Source organism: Xiphophorus maculatus, chromosome 12, assembly GCF_002775205.1.
Source record: "Xiphophorus maculatus strain JP 163 A chromosome 12, X_maculatus-5.0-male, whole genome shotgun sequence".
NCBI lineage: Eukaryota > Metazoa > Chordata > Actinopteri > Cyprinodontiformes > Poeciliidae > Xiphophorus > Xiphophorus maculatus.
In genome coordinates, this window is record NC_036454.1 from 13711947 (window position 1) to 13734016 (window position 22070).

Here is a 22070-nt window from a genome sequence, read left to right on the forward strand (position 1 = left end):
CAATTGGAGATATAAAAACCCTCAGCTATATCTAAAAGTGGGATTTTTACCCCCAAACAGAATCAAATTTGCTTAAAGGGTTTTAGTGAAAAGAAAATAAATTTGTCTCTAAAAATATTATGAATGTCACGTACACATGCAAGGTTGCCAACAAATTTAACAAGGGTCTTAAGACACTTCCTACTCTTGTGCCAGTCAAATTTAAAGTGATAAAGAACTCTCTAAGCTCCTGGTCCCTTCACCCCACGCTGTACCTCTGATGAGGTCCCCTACAGTCATCATGGGATCACGCTGCGTGACACATGCAGCTTCAATTACCTGCTGCGTCCTGCCACCTGCTATTTGTGTTAAACGGCTCTCCTGCTCCTAGAATAAAATTAGTTCCAATCCTTCCTTCTCATTGGACACGGTGTAGCGCTGTTGCCGTCGCTGATTGGTCCACCCGCCCGTCCTTTAAGTGGATTTCCTTGACAACAGACCGAGCTGGGCAGCAGTTGCTGCAGAAAGCCTGAGCGCCCAATGTCACCGGGTAGTGGGGATAGGATGGATTTGGCACCAAGGTTGGTAAACATGGCTGTCACGGATTCACGAAGATACTGTACACATCCAAGTAAGATCAATTTCCATGTGTAGGCTCAGCTATATATATATATTTTGTGGGGTTGTGATAGAAAGCGTTTTGGCTCACAGAAAACGGCCTACTGTGGGGCATTTTTGGCTAACTGTTGACTATGATTGAACAGAGATGGGTGTATTATTTAATAGACACACTTCAAGATGTATTTCTTCGAAAGAGGCCTTCCTTGAGAATATTGTCACTGAAAAATATACGCGTTTAATGTAAACACATGAACCATTCAAGGTGAGATGTGCCGCTTAATTGTTTTCTCTGATGGGAGAGCTCATGTCGTTTAATTTGGGTTCACAAAAAAAAAAAAAAAAATACACCTTGAGGTACCTTAACTTACCGTTGCTGAAAGACTGAAGCGCAGTATAACTGCATGACTAAACTGGTGCAAAGACACCTGTTGCAAAGCGTTTTGTTTGCTGTGTTCGCCTGTGACAATTTTTAGATGTAAACAAATGAGGTCAAATTTGCATGTCAGAAGAATTTGTTCAATTACGCCTCAATGGATGTTGGGAGCTCCAAAGATGAATCTTTCGAGAAACAAAACAAGGAGAAAATTTTGTATTTTCTTCAGAAGTAAATGGGCGGAAGATGTGACGAATTAAGGAGGAAATTTCAGTCATTCATCTACATTGTAAGCTGGTGAATAATTTTCCATATTGTTAAAACAAAAATGACCCCTTTTGTGGTTCTTTTTATGTCCACCTGGAGGAAATCTTTTTCCCAATTTTATTCTTTTGATGATCAATTAATCAGAGTACATAAAACATTTTGCTTCATGTGATTTTTCTTTGATGCAAACCTCTTTGATGTGTTGATTGGGAATGACATGCAAACTCAGACAGCTCTTTAAAGCTGGAAGAAATTAATTTGATTTTGTTGTGAAACAGCAGAGGTAAGCTTGGCAGTGGCTGCTCTGCACCATAATTTTGCTTTTGTGCTTCCTGTTTATATTGTCATGGTAACTTCATTAAGGCCTCGGTGACATATATGTCCCTCGACGGTGCTCATTCATCTTGTTTGTGTACATGTTTTGTATAACCAAACATTATTAGTATTAGAGCCAGAGTCAGAGATTCAAAGTTCCCCACATTGTGCAAATCTGTCCTTCAAGGTTCACTTCTTGATTAAGTTTCAAAACACATGCTTTCTAATTTTTACAGACCAGTCTGAAACAAAAAAAAAAAATCACATCTTTTACAAACTGGTGACAGCACCACAATAGCTACAGACATTTGGTGTAAACAGTATTACTATGGAAATTAGCAGTTTTCAGTATCGGTAAGATGTTTAAATAATAATTCATAGGAAGTAGAGAGATGTGAGAAGCCATAGGTAAGCTGGCCACATTTGTGCAGGTCTCCTAAAAAAATAACAGAAAGGGTTTAAATTATGACAACTTAAAAAACCTTGTAAGTTGTCTTAGACTTATAGGTAGTAGAATGTTTTCAACTAACCATTTGAAATGCCATCTATTTTGAATCCCTCTCTTAAGACTATTTTGTTTTGCTTTTGTTTAGCAGTTCCTTTAGGTTACTGGTGATCCATGGTTTGTTTTTGGGGAAGCATTTCACTGGGCTGGTGGGGATGCTGTTCTCCACACAGAGGTTTACAGTCAATCATGCCACTAATGTCATTTCCATGTGACTAGTAGAGTTCATCTCAGTCTGCAGTTTCAAAATATCCTACAGAGCTTCTTTAGCTTTCCGTGAACATGTTTTTACAGTTATTTTGAATATAGGTGTCCTCTGAACATGGGATGTTACACACAGAGCAAAGAAAAACAAAATTGTGATCTGATTTTCCAAAAGGAGCTCTTACTTTGGAGATTTTTGAGTCCCTGTCATTTGTATAAAACAAATCCCAACGTTTTATTTTTTTTTTTGTGGAACAGCTAACAAATTGCTGAAATCTTGGAAGTGTGGTGTCTCCATTAGCAGGTTGTACTTTTAACAGTAGTAAACTTGATAACTGTATAATTGGCAAAAATTGGCATTTTTGAATTTGGAATTGAAACATGGTTTAATGTCATTCTCTGATATAGGTTTCATCTTCAGAAACCTATATCAGTACCACAAATGCCATCTGTGGTACTTAAAGAACAGTTTCAGGGCCATGGATTTTAAGGTATTGATGCTGATGCATCTTTGCCTCAAACTGCTTTCATTTGCCTGTAAAGGTTGGGGAGGGATTTAGAGATCATATTATTCTTCTTTCATTTCTTTAGAACAAATAACATTTTTGCCAAGACATTCCAGGGAGGCCAGTCCCTCTGTTCCCGGGATATTTAATGTCTTTACAGTTACACCTTTTCACTATTGAGATTTCTATTATTTTCAAGTGTGCATCTTAACTAACACACTGGAGAAAACTTTGTGTGAAGAGTCATTTCTGCACTAACTCGTACAGATGTATGATGAAGATTTTATTTTCGGTAAGAATAGGAATTGGGATGCAAACACAACCAGAAAAATGTTTTTTAAATTATTGAAAGCAAAGGGTTGTATTTATACAGAAATAGCTCTCCTCTCTGCCTCCTCTTTGAATTGTTAAACACACAACATGAGTTTTGTCGGTGATGGGAAGCGTACCAGGTGGATAGCGCAGTAATTAATCCACAACTGCTGTGGATGAGCTGCTTAAGTTCTCTTTTGCTGGAAACCATAAAAGAGGCTGCTGATGGCAGCAGAACAATCAGCGGGAGAGTGAGCAGCACAGCCTGATATTTACCTTAAGTGATTCTTGCAGCAATAATTGTGCAGTGAGTAAGGAAGGCCTCATACTTGGCAAAGCAGATTGTGTTTAATGATGACGGACTGTTTGCAGACCCGTGCACCAGTTTCTGATGGTTTTGTACGTTAATAATGCAAGTTTAATTCAGGTAACTGATAAGTGCAGTGTCTTGTCTGAACAAACTTGGCATATAATTTAAGAAAAAATATGTGTTTTACATAAGCCCAGTTAATTTTCATCTCTAATGTGTTTTTTTTTTCTGTTTTTCCTCATGGGGCATTGTTAGAGCTCTGTTTTCTGAACAGCATGCAATTATCACCTTCTTCCATGCTTATTCAACCACACTGATTCACAGACACAGATAAAGAAGCTGACAGTGAGCACTCTGCAATTGAAATGATTTTGCTTAGTCATACTGGTAGTTTTGAAGGTTTTCTTTCTGTTACCAAATCTTGATTTGCTTACCCCAGCTGCCATAGCAACCTGAATCTATGAGTGAGCTCCTAATTATGAATTGCAATACAAATTATAGAACATTCGAGCAAAGAAAGCCCAAGTGTACTGCTTTTTAAGATCTGCGCATTGGCCTTCGCGTGCAAGTGGTGCAAAAATGTGTTTAGTGGTGTTCACGATTTATTAATGTTTCAAACAAAAGCACAGATGGTAATGTTGCTGCTACATTATCAAGATGAGACAATTTGAGGAAAAACGTCATATACGGTTCATAAAATATGTACTAACCTATAAATAAACCTCTAAATTATGCTGTAAAGTACAAGTTTCAAATTCGAAACCTCCTAAAGAAACTAAGCAGCTGAATAGGCTTAAAAACCAATTCAAATTTGTGCATCTGTTTGTCTTTGTTCTTTTCACAGGTTGTCCTGGCTGTCACCCTGTGGCTGCACCCTGACACAATCACCTGTTCATCTTCACTCTTTCAACCTCTCGCGTCCTTCTCCTCTTCCCTCCTCCTCACCTCATGGCCTATTAATACTCAGACACAAAAGGCTCCATTAACGTCCCCGCTCCGAGACAGCAGGGAGCATGAATCTGATAATACATGCTTTGGTGAACCTTTGGCCATAAGCGAGGGAAAGTGGAAGATTGACAGAGGAAATCCCCAAATGCAACAGCATAACAGCTTTAAGCATCCTGTGACAATCTGATCATATTATTCTTTTGTGGCCAGCTTCAGGTGCAGCTTACTTGGGACATTTTGGATAAAACATGGGCTCTTAGATGCAAATATGTGTTGAAGTGTTGAGCTGATATAGAGAAAGAAACTGAATATTTCTTCTTTAATAGAAGTGCCTATACAACAATGATGCAGTGACAAATCTGAAAGAATCTATCTTGAAAAAGAATCACACACCAGAAGGTAAGTCTATTTTTTCTGTGTTTGTTGCATAGTTGAAGTTAGTAAAAGTATATTTGGATCAGATAATAGCCATGTTATGGGTACCTGCTTATATTTTCCTTCTTTTATATCTCATTACATTCAATGTTGTTTTTTGAATCTATGAAGATTTTTATTATTTTACAGCAAAATAATTAACATAATTTGTTAAAACCATGTATTATTATTATTGTGTGCTAATGCACAACGTAGATTCATTACTCAGTGATTTATTTATAATGTTTATATATCCTATGATTATAGCTTACAACCCAGAATGTAATTTTTTCAGAAAAAAAAAAATGTTACATAATATCAGTAAAATAAATTCTGACCCAGAGGTGCAGTGCAGCATATGTACTTACTTCTTGATCAGGGTCCTATTTGATGAATTGCTACATTAGTGCATCTTGGTATGAAGGTGATTAGTCTGTGACTCTTCAATGTTGGTTATGGTGTCTATCATTTTCCTCATGACGGTACTCGATGGATTATACATGCAGTTTTGGTCAGAACAATGTGCTGGTCAATTATTTATAACCTTTTATTGGTACTTTTGGCAGTGTGGATAAATGCCAAATAATACAAGAAAATTAAATCAATGTTTCCATAAAGCTTGTCAGCACAGGTAGCATGTAGTGCCCTATGATTTCCGGCTGCTTTTGACTTTGGACTTGCTAAACTACAATCGATTGACCAACACTAGAAGACATGAATCCCCAAATCGTTACAGAATGTGGAAACTTTACACTGGACCTCATTCAGATTGGATTATGTTCCTCTCCACTCTTCCCCTAAATCCTGATTTTGATTTCCAAATGAAATATAAAATTTACTTTTGTCTTTGACTTTGGACTTCTTTTTGTACTTTAGTAAGTACAATTAAGTAACACAATTCACTCTGGTTTAGGAGTGACTTAACAGAAGGAATGTGACAGTTGTATCCTATATCATGAGGTTGGTATTGGAAGCGTCGACTTCAGCCACAATCCAAATTTTGTTCACCTGCAAACACTTGGCTTTTTATTTATCCTGGTTATTTTTCTACCACAATTTTCCCTTCTATTTAACTTTCAAATAATATCTTTTATTCTGCTGTCTAGCAATAGTCAGCATAAGGAGCAATGTGTTTTTGTTGCTTATCTTCCTTTTGGGGGACTCCAATTACAACTGTCTAGTTTTTAATCTTTCTTGTGATTATTTTGCCCCTAACATAACATGTCTGTCTTGTGATTTTTGCTAGTCTTTTATTTTTTATTCTTTCACTCTGTGTGCATTGAATCTCCATGATTTTCACTTTATTCACTGAAATGTTAGAATTACATATTAATTTTATTCTAATTCATAAAAATTTTCCTGTTTAGTGATAATAGTCAGAGATGTCTTCAATTCAACTTAAAGAATATTTTCAGGCGCTCAAAGTTTAGGAAAGTAGAAATGAAAAAGGAAGTAAAGTAGAAAATGACTTCTTCCATTCTGCATCCTGTTCTGCGTTACTCCTAGCTATGGCCTAAGCCCACTCCTCCCTGAGCGTTCCTCGCAGGATGACTGCTGTCTGCCCCTCCGAGAGCAGCCCAGATGGAGCTGAAGCCGGGACTGGGACAGCAGGCACCACTGGGAACAGCTCAGTCTCAGGAGCAGATTCCAGGGAGTCTAATGGAGACTCTGTTGAAGGGTCCACTGTAGGGACAGCTGTGGTTTCTGGCGGACAAAGGTATAGCCGCTGGAGCCGGCAGGATAGCTCTGACATCAACACAGATGATGAGGGAGCCACTGTTCGTCGCCTAACTCCTCTGGAAAGGCTGAACCTGGATATGTGTCAGGATGAAAGGTAAGATTTCAGAGAAAAAGTCTTTATTTTTTACAGTCTGACATTTCTTTGGACTTGAGCTACTTTTTCCATTTTTGATTGACTTGCCTTAGACTGCAATCCTTTCTTGTGAGTTTGTTAAATTATGGAAAAAATATCAGTGTCACATTTCGTGTTACATAATCTGGTCACAGGGTGGTCCGTGAGCTGACAGTGGGCAGAAGAATTGCCTTCTACAAGATTCGTGGCGAAATAGGGTGTGGAAATTTCTCCCATGTCAAACTAGGAATTCATGCTCTTACAAAAGGTAATTAGTGCAAATAATGTTATGTCATATGACAACACCTAAGACAGATACAAACAAAGCTCCATGTATAGAAAACTGTAAAGTAAGCTTTCTGTTCTTTCAGGAGTGAGTCATTGTGATCGATGAGCAAGAGGTTTTTATTTCATAATAATTTATAAAGCAGTTTTTTTCCTGGTGAGGAGACTGATTCATCCACAAACAGAGTTACTGTCTGCTGCACTTGACCTAAAGGATTGATTAGAGATCTCCAGTTTCCTTAGCGACAGCTAAAACTGCTGCATGCCTCATCAAATACTACAGATGGGGCCACGAATGAGTGTGTAGTTCTGTCAGACTGGGTGTTTTAGTATATTTTGCTACTTCATGCCTCTTTGTGTTATGAGTGTTTTTTTGGATTTAAACTGCATTTCTGATGCTAAAACATTATGAGCTGGATTGCGTTTTGAATGCTCCTATTGACAGCTATATTGCGTCTGAAACTGAGCCTAATACCCGCCTTAATAATTCATGCTGGAGCACAAAGAGATATCTCAACACCATTTTGCTGCTTGAGCACTTTTCTGGATTCGGTTACTTGAGAGTTGTTTTAAGGATCTCTATTAATGATTTAAAGGCATATAGCCAACAGCTGGGGCATTTAAATGAAATATTTCTAAAGTTTTTAGATCTTTAATCTTACTTTTTTGGATTGTAAATTTATTATGCTTACACCTCAAGTTGCTGCTGTTTCAAAAAGAAGTTCCCATGATATGTAAAAGTAAATTTAATTTTAAGATGGCACTATAAATGAGAATGTATAAAATAAAAAATGTTTTAAAGGGCAGCTAAAACTCTTAATATGAGTAGATTGTCAGTGTCTGTTGTTTTTTTATATTATGCATGTACCTGGAATTTCTTCTTTATATATGTTGTTAATTTAAATTAGAATTTAAAAGGATTTCTTTCTGTCACATGATTGAGCTCTGGTTGATTATTAATTCTCTCTTTGGTATAACCAGACAAAGTGGCCATTAAGATCTTAGACAAAACTAAGTTGGATCAGAAGACTCAGAGGTTGCTTTCAAGAGAAATCTCCAGCATGGAAAAACTACACCACCCTAATATCATACGCCTATATGAGGTTTGTCTTTAGATTCCTTTTCCTTTTTAAAACCAGCCTTCTTCATCCTGATCATTATGCCTCTGTCTGTATCCTTTTTAGGTGGTGGAGACGTTGTCACGGCTACACTTGGTGATGGAGTATGCAGGTGGAGGGGAGCTCTACACTAAGATCACTACAGAAGGAAAACTTTCTGACACTGACAGCAAGATTGTCTTTGCTCAGATCCTCTCGGCTGTTAAACACATGGTGAGTACTTACTCATATATGTTAATAGAATATATTTGAGTAGAATTACAGTAAATTGTACTGTGAATACATTCTGTAATGTACTTAGAGTCCCAATAGCCGTGCCACCAAAATATTGATATTCTCTGTGTCTCTCTCAGGATTAACAGTACGCATGTCTGAGTATGCAATAAAATTAAACTTAAACATAAAATAAACTTTCCTTTCTGGAAGTTTGTCCCACTTGAATTTATTTTCAAACTCCTCCTTAATATTTCCAATAGATTAAAGTTTGCCTAAAATCTGTTATAACCTTGGCAGATTAACTTTTTTTTATTTTTTTTTTTTAATGGTGCACCTTTTTTTTCGTATTATGATTTGGAAGATTCCTGTGACAAACCTTTTGGTTTGATAGAAATACACGTATATCTAAATATCCCAGGGATATGAATATGTTTCATTTTTCTGACCATAGTAATTTTTTTCACACCTTGGAATGTCGTTGATATAACCTGGCATCGCCTTTTTAAATCTCTATTCAAATTTCAAATCTACATGTAAATTTTTAATGAAATTTATAAACTGATTTCAGAATAGAAGATCTTTTGTAGATCCAGTTTAATCTAATGTGAGTTGGCGTCACATGACATTAGTTACTTATCTTGTTTAGGTAGATGGTACGTTTATGACTGTGATTTCTATTCTTCTCCCATAGCATGAAAATAACATCATCCATCGTGACCTAAAGGCAGAAAATGTCTTCTACACAAGCAGCTCTTGTGTCAAAGTCGGGGACTTTGGATTTAGCACACTGAGCCGCCGCGATGAGACACTCAACACTTTCTGCGGCTCTCCACCTTATGCGGCTCCAGAACTCTTCCGGGATGAGCATTATGTAGGAGCTTACGTAGATATTTGGGCTTTGGGGGTCATGCTGTTTTTTATGGTGACCGGCACCATGCCATTCAGGGCAGACACTGTGGCCAAACTGAAGAGATGCATCATGGAGGGAGCCTATGTGCTTCCCCCATGGGTCCCTGAGGCATGCCAGAGGCTCATCAGGGGGATTCTACAGCCAGTCCCATCGGACCGCTATACAGTGGAGCAAATGGTGGGTTGTGAGTGGCTGCTCCCTGTGGAATTCCCATGTGCCATGGAGCCTTGTAAGCTAGATCCATCTCACCTTGCTGAGAGCAAACCAGCTGAACTGCTGGAGGAAGAGCTGGAGGTAAAGGCTGCATTAGAGACTCTAGGAATCACTTCAGAGCACATATTCAACAACCAGGGAAAAGACTGCAGAAGCTCCATCACTGGGGTCTATCGGATTTTGCTACACCGGGCTCAGAAGAAACGGGTGGTTGAGAGGACACCAGCGGTCACACAGAAAGTCAGGCCAACTACAACAAGTAAAAAGGAGCGACTAAAAGTGTATCGCAGTTTGCGGCACACATCTAAACTGTGTGTGGTTCTGTGACAAAAATGTTAAACTTTACTATGGAAATTCAATGATTATGCAGCCTGGGGATAAATTGCACAGACTGCATTAGCAAAGTTTTTCAGTCTAGTAGTATATGTCAAAGTAATCGTACTAAAACCTCACTGAGCTGCTGAAACTTGATTTTTCTTACTTAGTATGTTTTCTTTTTCTTCTAAATCTAGTCTCTGTGAGAAGGCTGCAGAAAGTTTATTATGTTTATATACTTTTTTGTTTTGAAATGAAATTTTTATCAGATTTAACAAGGTATGGAATGTAAATAATTAAAAGTCAACATAATGGTTAGACTGCTAATAATTTCATTTGGGTCATATAGACAATACACTGTTAGTTATCAGCTCTATGCTCATTATTGGAATTATTGCCAGATACAAAGGCACCAATTTAACAGAAACACCCTAAAAAAGGCTCGATATCAGTAATATGAAAACAAAAACATTCAGTGCATTAAACGTGGTATATTTGATGTTTAAGTGCAATTTTCTGAAATGCCTTATTTTTCACTGTTTTGAAATCAAATTGGTTTCAGTAATGATACAGGTGAAAGGGTTATATGTGATGTATCTCTATGAGATGTTCCAAATATTTACTTCATTAACCTCAATTTGTTGACTAACTTTTTGACTAAAAACAAGCTGTGTACTGGTACACTAAGATACAATTTCATTACAGATATACCAACTAACAGAAGATTAATTAATGTGGTAAAACATTACTTTCAGGTTCAAGGTCTAAGACTGAATATCAGATTTGCTACATCATGCAATGCCATGTCAATGTGCTGATTGAAATAAATGTCAAATGAAAACTAAACTGCTTCTGTTCATTGAAGAATAAATGCTAACAACAAATAAGCTAATCTCTTTATATCTGATTGAGTTTCATGTAGAAAACTTTGATTAGTTTGCGTTATCACTCCATAAGTAATTTATGTATATTTAGGTTTTTGGGGTTTTTTAATTGACAAATAGTTTAGTTTTATAGGTAACTTTGGTTTATAATTACTCTAATATGTTATGTTAGAATATATACTACACATATACTAGTGTATGTGTAATGACAAAACGTATATTAATTTTCTGTAGTGCAAGAACTTTTAATAATTTATTTTTTTAAATAATTGTACAGTACACAGCCTGTGTATCAGCTGCTTGAACCTTATTATGTGACTATTATTAACATTACTAGAAAGAGATTTTTCACAAGATCATTGTTATAATTCTGAGAATTGTTATTCAGTATAATATTGCTTTAAATTAAAAAAGAAACATAATTGTAAGCCTCATTGCTAAAATGTGTATATGTTTTGCTTTATAAACTGTACAGGCAGTTTTTTTATGTGGCTAAATATAGTTTATCAATAAGTATAGGCTATAGGGAAAAAACACAAACATCTAGTCTTTGAACTTGACTAAGTTCAATGCAGTTTAAGAAGTTTTATTACTTCTTAATGTACAGCCCATTTACTTAATGGTAAATGGACTGTAAATCCATAACAATAGTAATAAAAGGTGCATTCATCTGCATTTTACATGACTGTTTTTTTTATTAAAATGATTTATATTTTTTGTCATTGTAGACACGACAGTAGAATATACAGTAGCTTCACCATATTAGATCTAGCAAAAACGGATAACATTTTACTATGTATATACTACATATTTTTATTTAATAATAAATTGTCACTTTACTGAATATATCATAATTTATTTGTAGAACTTCTTTTATGTGATATTTTTAGTATTTTGTTCGTGTAATAAGGTTCCATATTCACAAAACATCAAAATAGGTCAGTAGCGCAAACTAGCTTATGACGCATTTGACTACATTTCCCATAAACACCCCCAAAAAACCTACGTACCAAATTCGTTTCCGCCTTTGCGTGATGACGCGTTTTTTGCCTCGTTGGAAGGTGTTTTCAGGAGGAAGCTCCGGGCTGTTCACGGTAGCGGAAGAAAAAAGCCGAGTAGAGAAAGCAAAACGCATTGGACCGAGCTTGTTTGAGTTGATATCATCTTCTGTTATCAAACGGTAAGAAAATGTGCTTCTTTTGCCACCAATACTAGGATGTTTTGTAGTGTTTTTTTATGTTTAAAAAGGGGGCCACGCCTTTGACATAATGCTTAGAACAGCTCAGAGAAGTCAAGTGTTAATCCGAAAATATTCCTTACTTTTTGCTGGAATTAATAACGCAGCTGCATTTTCGTGGTATTTTTAATAAATATTATGCTTTATCGCCTTGAAACAGCGCCCTCGGTTTCCGTTTTAATCTTAGTTTAACATAACATGACATATATTGCAATGCATTGGTGCGGTTTAAAACCAAGGCAAAAACACTCTTAATCAAGCCGAATCAGTTTTTGATTTAACCTTTTGACCACCTTCCTTTTATGAATCTATTTGTTATGGATGTTATTTGTTTTGACATCTGATACCGCATCAGATCCTGTGAGAAGGGTATGGGGGCGGGGCACATTGTCGGATGAGGTCATGCTGAAATGTTTAAGATGATGCAACATTAGACGGTTTACAGACGCACTGTACCACGTTGTCACCTGCTTCAGAAGAGAAAATCCCTTTACTTTTAACTAACGTAATTAAAATTGTCGCTACTGATCTGAGAAAATCTTCTTCAGCCTATGCCTAGAGGCCACATGTGAAATCAAATGCAGCATAGGCTGAGAGGATTCAGAGAACGCCCCCCTTTGTTCTGACGCATTGTTGTAATTGTGAGGCTGTTGTGATAACAAAAATATCACCAAACGTTATCATCTAAAGCGCATTTAAATCTTTATCTACGGATGCACACACGTTCATGCAGCAAAAAAATATAATACAACTTATTTTTGAAAAGCGTGAATGCCCACGTGGCTGCCGCTGCGCAACAATAGTAAAATGTTTTGATTTGTTTTGATTTGGCTGAACTTAACTACTCATTATCAAGCCCTATCACGGAAATGGTGTAATAAAATTGCTAATTATTTTTAATAAAAACATTAAATTAGCACAAATAATATTTTTACAGGCACTTTGACTCCAGGTAGTGGTTTTCAGCAGTATTTATACCCCTTGAGTATCTTAATGTTTTTTTCCTATTAACACTGAAAACTTTGATGGGAGCTGTGGAGATTATATGTGAGCAAAACAACACAAGGAATTGAAAAACTAGGTGGAAGAACAATGAAATAAGGTTTTCAAAATTATGAACATATCTCTGTTGTGTTTGTATTTATCCGTCCTCTCCCCACATCTTATTGCAAATCCAACTGCTGGTCCGTATCAGCTTTGTACGTTGTCGGACTGAAAGTTTTTAGTTCTTTATGCAAAATGAATTAAACTCATTTTGATTTGATGAGATTTGCTGCAGCAGTTGTCAAGTCGTGCTTCAGATTTTGAATTTAATTTTTGGGTGGCTCTGTATGTCTGTTAGCGTTGTTGATTTCTAGTCCAGTCATGTTCACACAGCATGATGCTGCCACCTCCATATTTCATTGTGTTATCTGCCTCACATACTATGTTATGTGTATGTTGGATGTAGGCCAATAAGTTTTGCAATGTCGCCTTTGTTGAATTAGTTGCTTCTTTGATCAATGTCTGACCTATCAGTTTAGTTGAATAGCTATATGATAGTATGTTTAAGTTTTTTGTTTGTTTCAGTCCATTAAGCACATGTGTCTTTGTTTTGGATTATTACTACATAAAATCCAAATAAAAATAAAGTGTGTGGCAATAATGTGAGAAAATGTGAAACCATTCAGATGCTATAAAGACTTGATAATGCAATAAAAAACTATTTGTGAAAGCAGATGTTTCTCAAAGTTGAATGCAGCCCTGATTAACACACCAACCAGCCATCAGCCAAACTCTAATATTATTTGATCTTTTGTGACATGATAAAAAATGTTTGTTGATGCTCTGCCACAGATGTCAGCCACTGAGGACCTTCCAGACATGGATGGGGCAGACCTCATCGGGCTGCTGTTCCAAGACGGCAACAATGGATGCACTGAGCCCTTCTTTCAGGATGAAGATGGGCTTATTGAATCCTGGCTGTCTGAGCAAGAAGTAAGGCTTCAAGCACTACAACCAGCTATCCAAGGCATTACTTTTATGTTCAATTGTAACCAATGGAATTGATTTTTGTTTGTAGATGTTGACAGGTATGGATACTGAAGATTTCCTGTCCAGCTTGTTAGATGGAGATGACAATGTGGAGGCCTTCTGTCCGTCTCATCCCCTCTGTCCGTCTCATTCCCCGCTGGGGAGCGACAGCGGCATTTCTGATGACAGCAGCACGGGCGCTGGAAACAACAACACTCTGGGAAGTCCACGCGGCAGTGAAAGCGACATAGTACCCAGTCCCAACTATTCTCACCCCAGCCCTGTGCACTCTGACCCCACCCTTACCTCAGAAGAGCTGCAAGCAGAGAGCCCTGAGGCCATGTCGGTCCATGCGGATCACAGCTACTCTCTGCTGCAGAGCGGAGTCAGAGATATGGACGTGCTGGAGAGTGTCAGGGCAGAGAAGCCAGACACAGATGTCTTCATTGATCTGGGTAGGTGTTGTGGAGGTTTGAAATAATAATAATAATAATAAAAAACCTAACGGCAAGAACTTATGTAAACATACAGATTAAATTTATTTAAAACGACTCTCTTGTAACAGACGACTTGGTGAGTGATGCTATGGAGGAGGACTTCACCACTGAGCTGCCTTGTACTTTGGCCATAGAGAACTCTGCACATGATTTAGCTCAGCTAACCAAAGTAGACCAGGTTGGTTTTACATGCTTACAGATACTTAGCATAACAATAATGCAGTTAAAATAACTGTAATTAAAAATGATTTTATGCGTTTATTAGAAAAGCACTGATTTATGATATTTAAGTATTTAAGTTTGTTTAAATGAACAATGTTTCAGTACTTTGATTTTTCTCCACCTAGTTCCAGTTTAAAGAGATTGTTCTCACTGAGGAGGAGAAGCGGCTTTTGGCAAAAGAAGGATCCACCATTCCAGAGCACATGCCTCTCACTAAGGTAATTGTGAGCTTCTATCTGTGTATAATTGTCCCCTCACAGAACACTGAATATTTCTGACCACATGTGGATTTCATTTCATACCTCTTTCAATTCTAGATGTTTCTTTTATTTCACAGAAGTGACACCTTGTTTTTTGGGGGGGGAGTGGGGGTTTGCAAAAACATTAAAATCTTCTTTTTGTTTTTTTCTGTGGTGCAGCAGTTTCAGGCACATTGCTGCAGTCATGCCAGCATTGTGCTGAAAGCCTCCTTTACTTTGGTTGACAGGCAGAGGAGAGGACTTTGAAGAGGATCAGGAGGAAGATCCGCAACAAGCAGTCTGCTCAGGAGAGCCGCAAGAAGAAAAAGGTGTATGTTGATGGACTGGAAAACAGGTAAGCTACAAAGATAATTGAACAAATTTGGTGGGGGAATCAGGATTATAGGTGCTATAAGTGCAAGGCTCAAATTATATCTGTGCCGTGTTGGTACAAATCTAATGGGACTAATTACTGAATGACTTTCTTCCACAGGGTTGCTGTCTGCACTGCACACAACATGGAACTTCAGAAGAAAGTCCATCTGCTTCAGAAACAGAACATGTAAGAAGTCTTGGACATCCCCCCTTTGCTCCTTTTTTAACAACAAGCTTCATTACTCTAAATGTGTCCTTTCTGTTTTTTATAGGTCTCTGATTGAGCAACTGAGGAAACTCCAGTCTATAGTGAAGATGTCTACTTTGAAGGCCAGCACAACCAGCACTTGTGTTATGGTAAATTTGTCTGCTAATGTGTTGTGTTCATCTTTATTACGCTTTAACATTTTGCTATTTTTTTCACACTTTGTTTGTCTTTGCCTCCTTCAGGTGTTCCTGCTCTCGTTCTGTCTCATCATCTTTCCGTCCGTTAATCCATTTGGTGGAAACACTCAGCAGGAGTCCTACACACCTTCATCTGGTGAGTTGCACTATGGCTCCTTTTTTTTTTTTGAGCCTGAAGCAAATGTTTTACCTCTGTCATATTACCAAAATAAAACTGTTTTTTCACTATTGTTTGCTTGTTTTTGAAAAATATCGCTTGCTCATTATTGCAGGCATTTCCCGGACTTTGCGCTCAGTGCCATCAGAAAACACAGATCCTACGTTTTACCTGGAGACAGAGGATGATCCACTTGTCTTGGTGTCAGAAGTAGTGGAGAACACCAAGGCCATCTTCTCAGGCGGTCAGAACAACCACACCCCCGATTACGAGAGGGTGGAACAATCTGACTCTGAGACTGGCGTCAACAGTAACTCCTCAGCAGACTTCCCAAGTCCCGCTCAGGCGGCAGAGATGAAGCCGGGGTCCCCTGGCAGTGTGGGTCCTTTAAAGGAAGGATCCATTGATCCTGTGGTGGCGACTGCTGTGGCGAACGACGTGCCGGGATCTAAAGAGAACTGGATTGACCGAAGCCCCCCGTCTGTCATTTTACAGCAGCACCGCTCTGATGAGATGTAGGTGCATTTTTAATCATTGAACCAACAGAGGGAGACATTATTTTTAACTGTTAAATGAGGGAATCTTAAGCTTAAAATAAGAATGAAGGTAAAAATACTACCATCTGTCCAGACAGGGTACGCCCTGTTTTTCATTGCTTTTTTCATTTATTGCAGGTTTCTTGCACTTTTTATCTGATTCCATTGAAGAACTGAAGAAACTTTCACAGTATAAACTACTGAATGTTTCTATATGAAAAAGGATCAGCGTTGCCATTAATATAAATTTCTGGTCTACTGCAGGCCACATGCTACTGAAGTAGCCCCAAGGGGTTTTTAACTCGTTTTACAATGTGATGACCAAAAGTAATGGATCTAAATTTGCAAACTGGGGAACAATGATACTTTTTTTTATATGTATACAAGATTTAGCAGAGAGACTTTTTAATTTTGCCTTCAGCAGGTATTGACATGCTCCTTCAAAACCATGAATAAAAGTCCAGCCCTCCATCATAGATTGTATTGTAGAAGAAAAGCTGCTTGACTCATAAAGCTTGAACAAAGTGGTTGTTTGACCACTGTATCTATTGCTTAAGCCATTGCAGGACATTTGGCCATTTAGAAGACTAGTAAAGTGTGTTAGTATTTCCCTTGTACCAAGGGATTCCATGTGCTTTATAATTTTAAAATGCTCTTGATATTTTTTTGTACAGTAAAGCAAAAGGAAATACAGAAAAAATGCCCATGAGCTCCTTAGTTTAAAATTGTTAGTGATGCCCAGTCTGCTGTAAAATGTTTTACCAGCTCGTCAAATTGTCTTTCTTTGTAAAAGTCTAAAATACCTTTTCACTCATGTGTATTAAGAAGGGGATTAATAAATATTTGCTCAGTGAACTATTTGCAGTAAAGTATACTCAAAGATGTAATGATCTGTTTTGTCAGTGAAACATTTTATTTTATCTTTTTCTGTATATATTTTTTTGTTACTGTCAGTGACAAGTGGAATCTAAATTGTACTGGAACGGCTTTGGTATAATTGTCATCAAATGAGATTTTCAACATTAGTCATGTCAAAGCAAATGCACTGACGTTTGACAGTCCGAGAATGAAATGTAAATACAATATATGATTGTTACTTTTTTCTGTACATACAAACTAAATGTCTGAATATCTATTATAATAAACTTTTTTTTATAAATAAGAACAAACCTTTTTTGTTTATTTCTTTGCGACTACACTGCCTTTACAAGAAGCTTTTTTTTTTAGCTTTAATGATTACTATTGTCCAGCTACAAGTGACACAGTTGGCTGCATGGTACCATTTTCAAACACAACAGGCAAATGACTCATTATACTTACCAGCAAAGGCTCAAAGACAGGCTATTTTCATTTTTGTTTTACTGTTAGTAAGGTTCTTTGCAATCACTTTAGAGAATGCTTTCTAAATTAGGTGGTTCTCCACTAAAATTTTCAAAATAATTCGAGATTTCCCCGAGTCTGGTTTCTACTGCCCTCTGCTGACTCATTTCTAAAACCAACATATCACACTTTTTGAGAACTGAATGTCCATTAGCTGCTTTTTAGTTAAAAACATTTCACCGATGGATAACTGGTCAGAATGATGGGTGGATGATCAGCATGATAAACCGATAGATAGATAGATAGATAGATGATAACCTATATTGACGCTGTATAATGTCAAACTGTTTGAAGTGATCCAGTTGCAGCTTGAATTTAATAATGTGCAAATACTGTACATAGAAAACCACTGCATTTAAAAGTAAGAAAAAACCCCACATTTAAACACACACCCATACACCATGATTAAAAGAAAGCTAAGATAAGATTGTCAATATTGCACCGATCACTGTAAAACATTACAGTTAGAGTCCAGGTTTCCATTTGATTCTGTGCAGTCATCTGTGTTAGCAGTATGTTCACAGGTTACAGGAAATGAACTGATTTGTAGCCTGTTTGTGCAGGTCTTCAGGGGTCTGCCTGAACTTAGATGAACCAATAGATGAATGTCTGCTCAGCACTTTGGTCTGTTGTGCTGTCATTGAAATTCGTGTAAATGAAGTTGTCTTGGCTTGGATGGGGGACTGATTAAACCAATAGATGAGAGGAGGGCTGATGGATTCATTACTGATGGATTTGAATCGGAAATGCTAAAAAGTTCCATGTTGATCAAGAAATGCTTACATTTTGTACTTTACCATGCTTAATCAGAATCCTGATTTCATTTCACTCATTGAAGCTTATCTGAAGTGGTAAGATGATGCAATTATGTGTCGTTTCATTTCAATTATTTACTTTTATATAAAACAAAGCTTCAGTTTGCTGTTTTTTTGGGGTGTCCATGTGTGGGAACAGGGGGAATTAGGTTGCTCACATTTCTCCTCAATAAGCTTTAGGCTGGAGCTATTTGTCTGACCTTTGCGAGCTCAGCTGGGCGGGGATAACACGGGACAGAAAGTGAGTCACAAGTGTGAGGCTAGAATCATGAGTCATGAGCCCCAGCAACATGTTCAGGCTTGTTGTCGTAGTGGGTGAAAGTTCAATCCCCTAGTGACCGCCAGAGGGCGATGTTGCCCTGTGTTTCTGACAATAAGGGGCAAGTGTTTTTGTGCAGCTCTGGGTGGTTGTGCGGTTCAGGTGAAAAGTCATCCAGTTATCATGTAGGCAACCTTATTTGCATTGAGATAAATGTCAAACGACATTTTTGACTCATTTAATAAGAAATCTAAAATGAAAACATTTAACGGGGAGCATTATACCTGTAGATATACTTTGTGATAATTGACAGAAAGTAAAGGGGTCGCAATCTTCCCGTTAATGTTTTGTCCAAGTTTGAGTCACGCACGCATACTTTAAAATGATTGCTCATTGTGTTTTAGGCATAGCATTTCAAGTTACGACAGGAGTAGCCCCCCGGTGGGTAAACACAGCCGGCAGCATTTGTTCAAAATAGAGAATGGTGTTTAATGTCAAACATATGCTATACCACTGATAAGATAAAGCGGCCTGAAAAGGCTTCTGACCGCGGCACGTGCCCTTTTGGGGTCGTGCGCACATCTGTCGGGCATCTGTCGCTGGTCGCTGTGTGCGTGGAGGGCGCACAAAGGGCGCATGCACGTATGGAGAAATGCAACACTTCCATGCTTTTGCACTAAGCAAAGACAAGGGGCAGGTGAAGTGGAGGAGGGATTTAAATCGCCTCCCTTTTGTCCGTGGGGACACGACACGCGTCGAGCCAGGCAGCTGTAATTAAGGCGCCCCTCCCTCCACCCTCTCCACCCTACCACTCTTTCAAAAAGTGCGAGCAAAATGTGACGTGTGCCGTCAATTGGCTGCTTGGGCTAAACTCTGAAAACTGCAAGGCTAAACATGAACCGATCTGGGTTGTTTTGGTGAATTAGGTTTAAGAAACACAAACTAGGAACAACGGAAAAAAAAAAAAAAAAAAAAAAAAAAAAAAATATATATATATATATATATATATATATATATATATATAGTACAAGAATGGTGTAAGTTCTAATAAAACAATGAGCAAAAACGCGTTGGCTCAATCTCCATTAGGTAAGAATGGAATGCACCCTCAAAAGGTCACAATCCATCACAGAGAAACACAGTGACACACATCTGTGCACACACTCAAACTAATTTGTCGTATAGTTAATACATCTCTATGCAGAAATCCCAATCATGCAGAGGCACCAGCTAGAGGCACCAGTACAGAGCCATGTATCTACACACTCATGCCAATTTAGAGTGGCCAGTCAGTCCAACATGTGTATTTTAGCCATGAAAAATCCAGAACTTTCTTATAACAACACCTGCAAACCCAAAATGAATGATTTTTTTTTTTACTGCAATGAAAATAACCACAGAAAAACATTGTTATTGACAAGCGAATTTGGATAACAAAATTCAGATATAACATATAAATAGTATTATTACTATGATTTTTATTCTCCAAATATAAAAAATAAACAATGTGTTATAATGGGAGGAAAATATAGCAAACATTACAAGTATGAAGTATTTATCAGCACTTGGTTTCTATCTTACTAAATCACAGGGACACATAATGCAGCCTTCAATTGTGAGCATGTTCCTTCTGTGTTTGGTCACTTAAAATGCATAGAAACATGCTACAGCTTACTTATATGGCGTGTGTCAGTACAATTAGCAAAGTCCAGATGACAGTGTGTGAAGAACAATGATTCTCCTTCTCCTATCAGACGTGACCCAGGAGACTTATTCACTGTTTTTGACTCAATCAATGTTTGGTTAAACCAATCAAGCTTGTGACTGTGTGTGGGTTAAATGAATGACCCAGAAGTTCAGAGAGTGTACTCCTTTAAGAGACTTCAAGAAGTCTCGCCTCATTATTAGGATCAGGTCAGGTCTTACTGGAGGGTTCTGTTGCCTGACTGTAAACAGTGCAGCAGGTTGAGTAACAGAACCGAAAGCTGTTTATTAGGGGCAAATGGAGGGCGGGCGGGGAAAGTTTGCTATATAAAACCTTAGCAGTGATTCCCCGTGCTGGGAAAGTACTTACCCTGAAATACACTTCCAATGTTTATCATGGAAGATATCTGTTTCTCTACTGTGATCACTCACTGCATTCCACCTGTAGCAACATGATATGTTTTAACTTTAAAAAGGCTGACACCAGCTGTCCTATTTAACATCCTACTAAACATTCTGGAACAAATCTTAATATTTTAAAGAAATGAAACCTCTGGGCAGACATCTCACACACCCTATGCTTTTGTCCATTTAAATTTTTCCTTCTGACCTTTTAACCCAGCAAGTCCTTCCGTCAGTACATTGCATCGAATTTAAGGATATTTTCAGTACAATTCTTATTGTTATTTTTTATTTGTCAAATTTTGTGAGACTCAACTAGCATAAACGAGGATCGGAGCCAAAAATAAACGTAAGGATTTTGCAAATAAAAGTTTTTAGAAAACATTATGAAATCTGTGATTTATAATTTTTTATTATTTTTATTTATTTATTTACCATGTTAGTCATGCATTCATCCAATCTTCTTCTTCTAATTATATGTCATTATTATTACATTTCTGGGACTAGCTTACCACTGCTAAATATGCTAATTATGTGTGATCAGGGGGGGAATTGAAACTGATTTTGACTTCTGTTGAAAACCCACCAGGCTCCAACACCCTGGGCGGTGAGCCCTGCTATCGCCCAAACCAAAAACCAGACAGGATGCATGATCAGTCTCTTCACGGGACTGACTGTCTGTTAATCGTGTGAAATGTACCCCGCACTGCCCCCTGGTGTCGTAATAGTCATAGAAAAACATCAGCTGCTGCAGAACGTTACAAAACCGGCAAACAATGATTCTTCGTCATGGGTACAACATAATGTTGATAATGTAGGTAAATTAGTGAATGGCAAAATGTAGAAAGGTAATTTTGACATGCGTCTTACATATATTTTAGGATTCTCTTTAATGGCGTTGTGCCCAAACTGAACTCACATGATTCAGACTTCTTTGTATCAGTCTTCTGTAAACAAGACTTTTAGTTTTTGTACATTCTGGTGATGTTGGATGTTGACAAGCCAAGGTGGAGGGAATCGGCGGTGGGAGGGGGAGTGGGGAATTTCTTGAAACTGTGAAATCTAGCCCACGTGGGGTTAACAGCTCCAACTCAACAGCTCTAGCACAAAAAAAAAAAAAAAAAAAAATTACTGGCCGGGGACTTTTGCTCTCCTTACCCTGGCTTTACCCCGGTTGCTCCGACCCAATGGTTGGAACAGCACAGAGGTAATGTGGGGCTGAAGGACCGCCCATTGCCGAGAAACTACGCCGGCGTGGCTATAAAGCCACCCACAGGCTTTT

The 22070-nt window shown here is 37.9% G+C and overlaps 2 protein-coding genes across 5 annotated transcripts; both read left to right on the forward strand.

The window, feature by feature from the left end:
* Positions 1–478: 478 nt before the first annotated feature.
* Positions 479–10509, forward strand: nim1k (NIM1 serine/threonine protein kinase). 4 transcript variants are annotated; one of them, XM_005794910.2, is made up of 7 exons: positions 501–610; positions 4237–4739; positions 6261–6588; positions 6762–6874; positions 7873–7994; positions 8076–8222; positions 8917–10509. In XM_005794910.2, the coding sequence occupies exons 3-7, from the start codon at positions 6302–6304 to the stop codon at positions 9673–9675; spliced, it is 1428 nt and encodes a 475-aa protein (XP_005794967.1). In that variant the 5' UTR covers positions 501–610; positions 4237–4739; positions 6261–6301; the 3' UTR covers positions 9676–10509. The 4 variants fall into 4 exon arrangements, with proteins under 4 accessions (XP_023200032.1, XP_005794967.1, XP_023200034.1 ...); XM_023344266.1 differs by having other exon boundaries at positions 526–560; positions 4667–4739; XM_023344264.1 differs by having other exon boundaries at positions 479–560; positions 4237–6588.
* A 1082-nt stretch (positions 10510–11591) lies between these two features.
* LOC102218843 (cyclic AMP-responsive element-binding protein 3-like protein 3) lies at positions 11592–17391 on the forward strand. The gene is made up of 10 exons (XM_005794911.3): positions 11592–11727; positions 13621–13761; positions 13847–14252; positions 14363–14472; positions 14642–14734; positions 15004–15110; positions 15249–15317; positions 15403–15487; positions 15581–15671; positions 15808–17391. The coding sequence occupies exons 2-10, from the start codon at positions 13621–13623 to the stop codon at positions 16209–16211; spliced, it is 1506 nt and encodes a 501-aa protein (XP_005794968.1). The 5' UTR covers positions 11592–11727; the 3' UTR covers positions 16212–17391.
* The last annotated feature ends 4679 nt before the right edge of the window (positions 17392–22070 follow it).

Coding starts and splice junctions, on each gene's coding strand:
- nim1k (XM_023344264.1), top strand. CDS start 6,302: ATGACTGCTGTCTGCCCCTCCGAGAGCAGCCCAGATGGAGCTGAAGCC. Junction 6,589..6,761: donor GATATGTGTCAGGATGAAAG/GTAAGATTTCAG, acceptor ATCTGGTCACAG/GGTGGTCCGTGAGCTGACAG. Junction 6,875..7,872: donor AATTCATGCTCTTACAAAAG/GTAATTAGTGCA, acceptor TGGTATAACCAG/ACAAAGTGGCCATTAAGATC.
- LOC102218843 (XM_005794911.3), top strand. CDS start 13,621: ATGTCAGCCACTGAGGACCTTCCAGACATGGATGGGGCAGACCTCATC. Junction 14,473..14,641: donor AGCTAACCAAAGTAGACCAG/GTTGGTTTTACA, acceptor TTCTCCACCTAG/TTCCAGTTTAAAGAGATTGT. Junction 15,318..15,402: donor CTGCTTCAGAAACAGAACAT/GTAAGAAGTCTT, acceptor TGTTTTTTATAG/GTCTCTGATTGAGCAACTGA.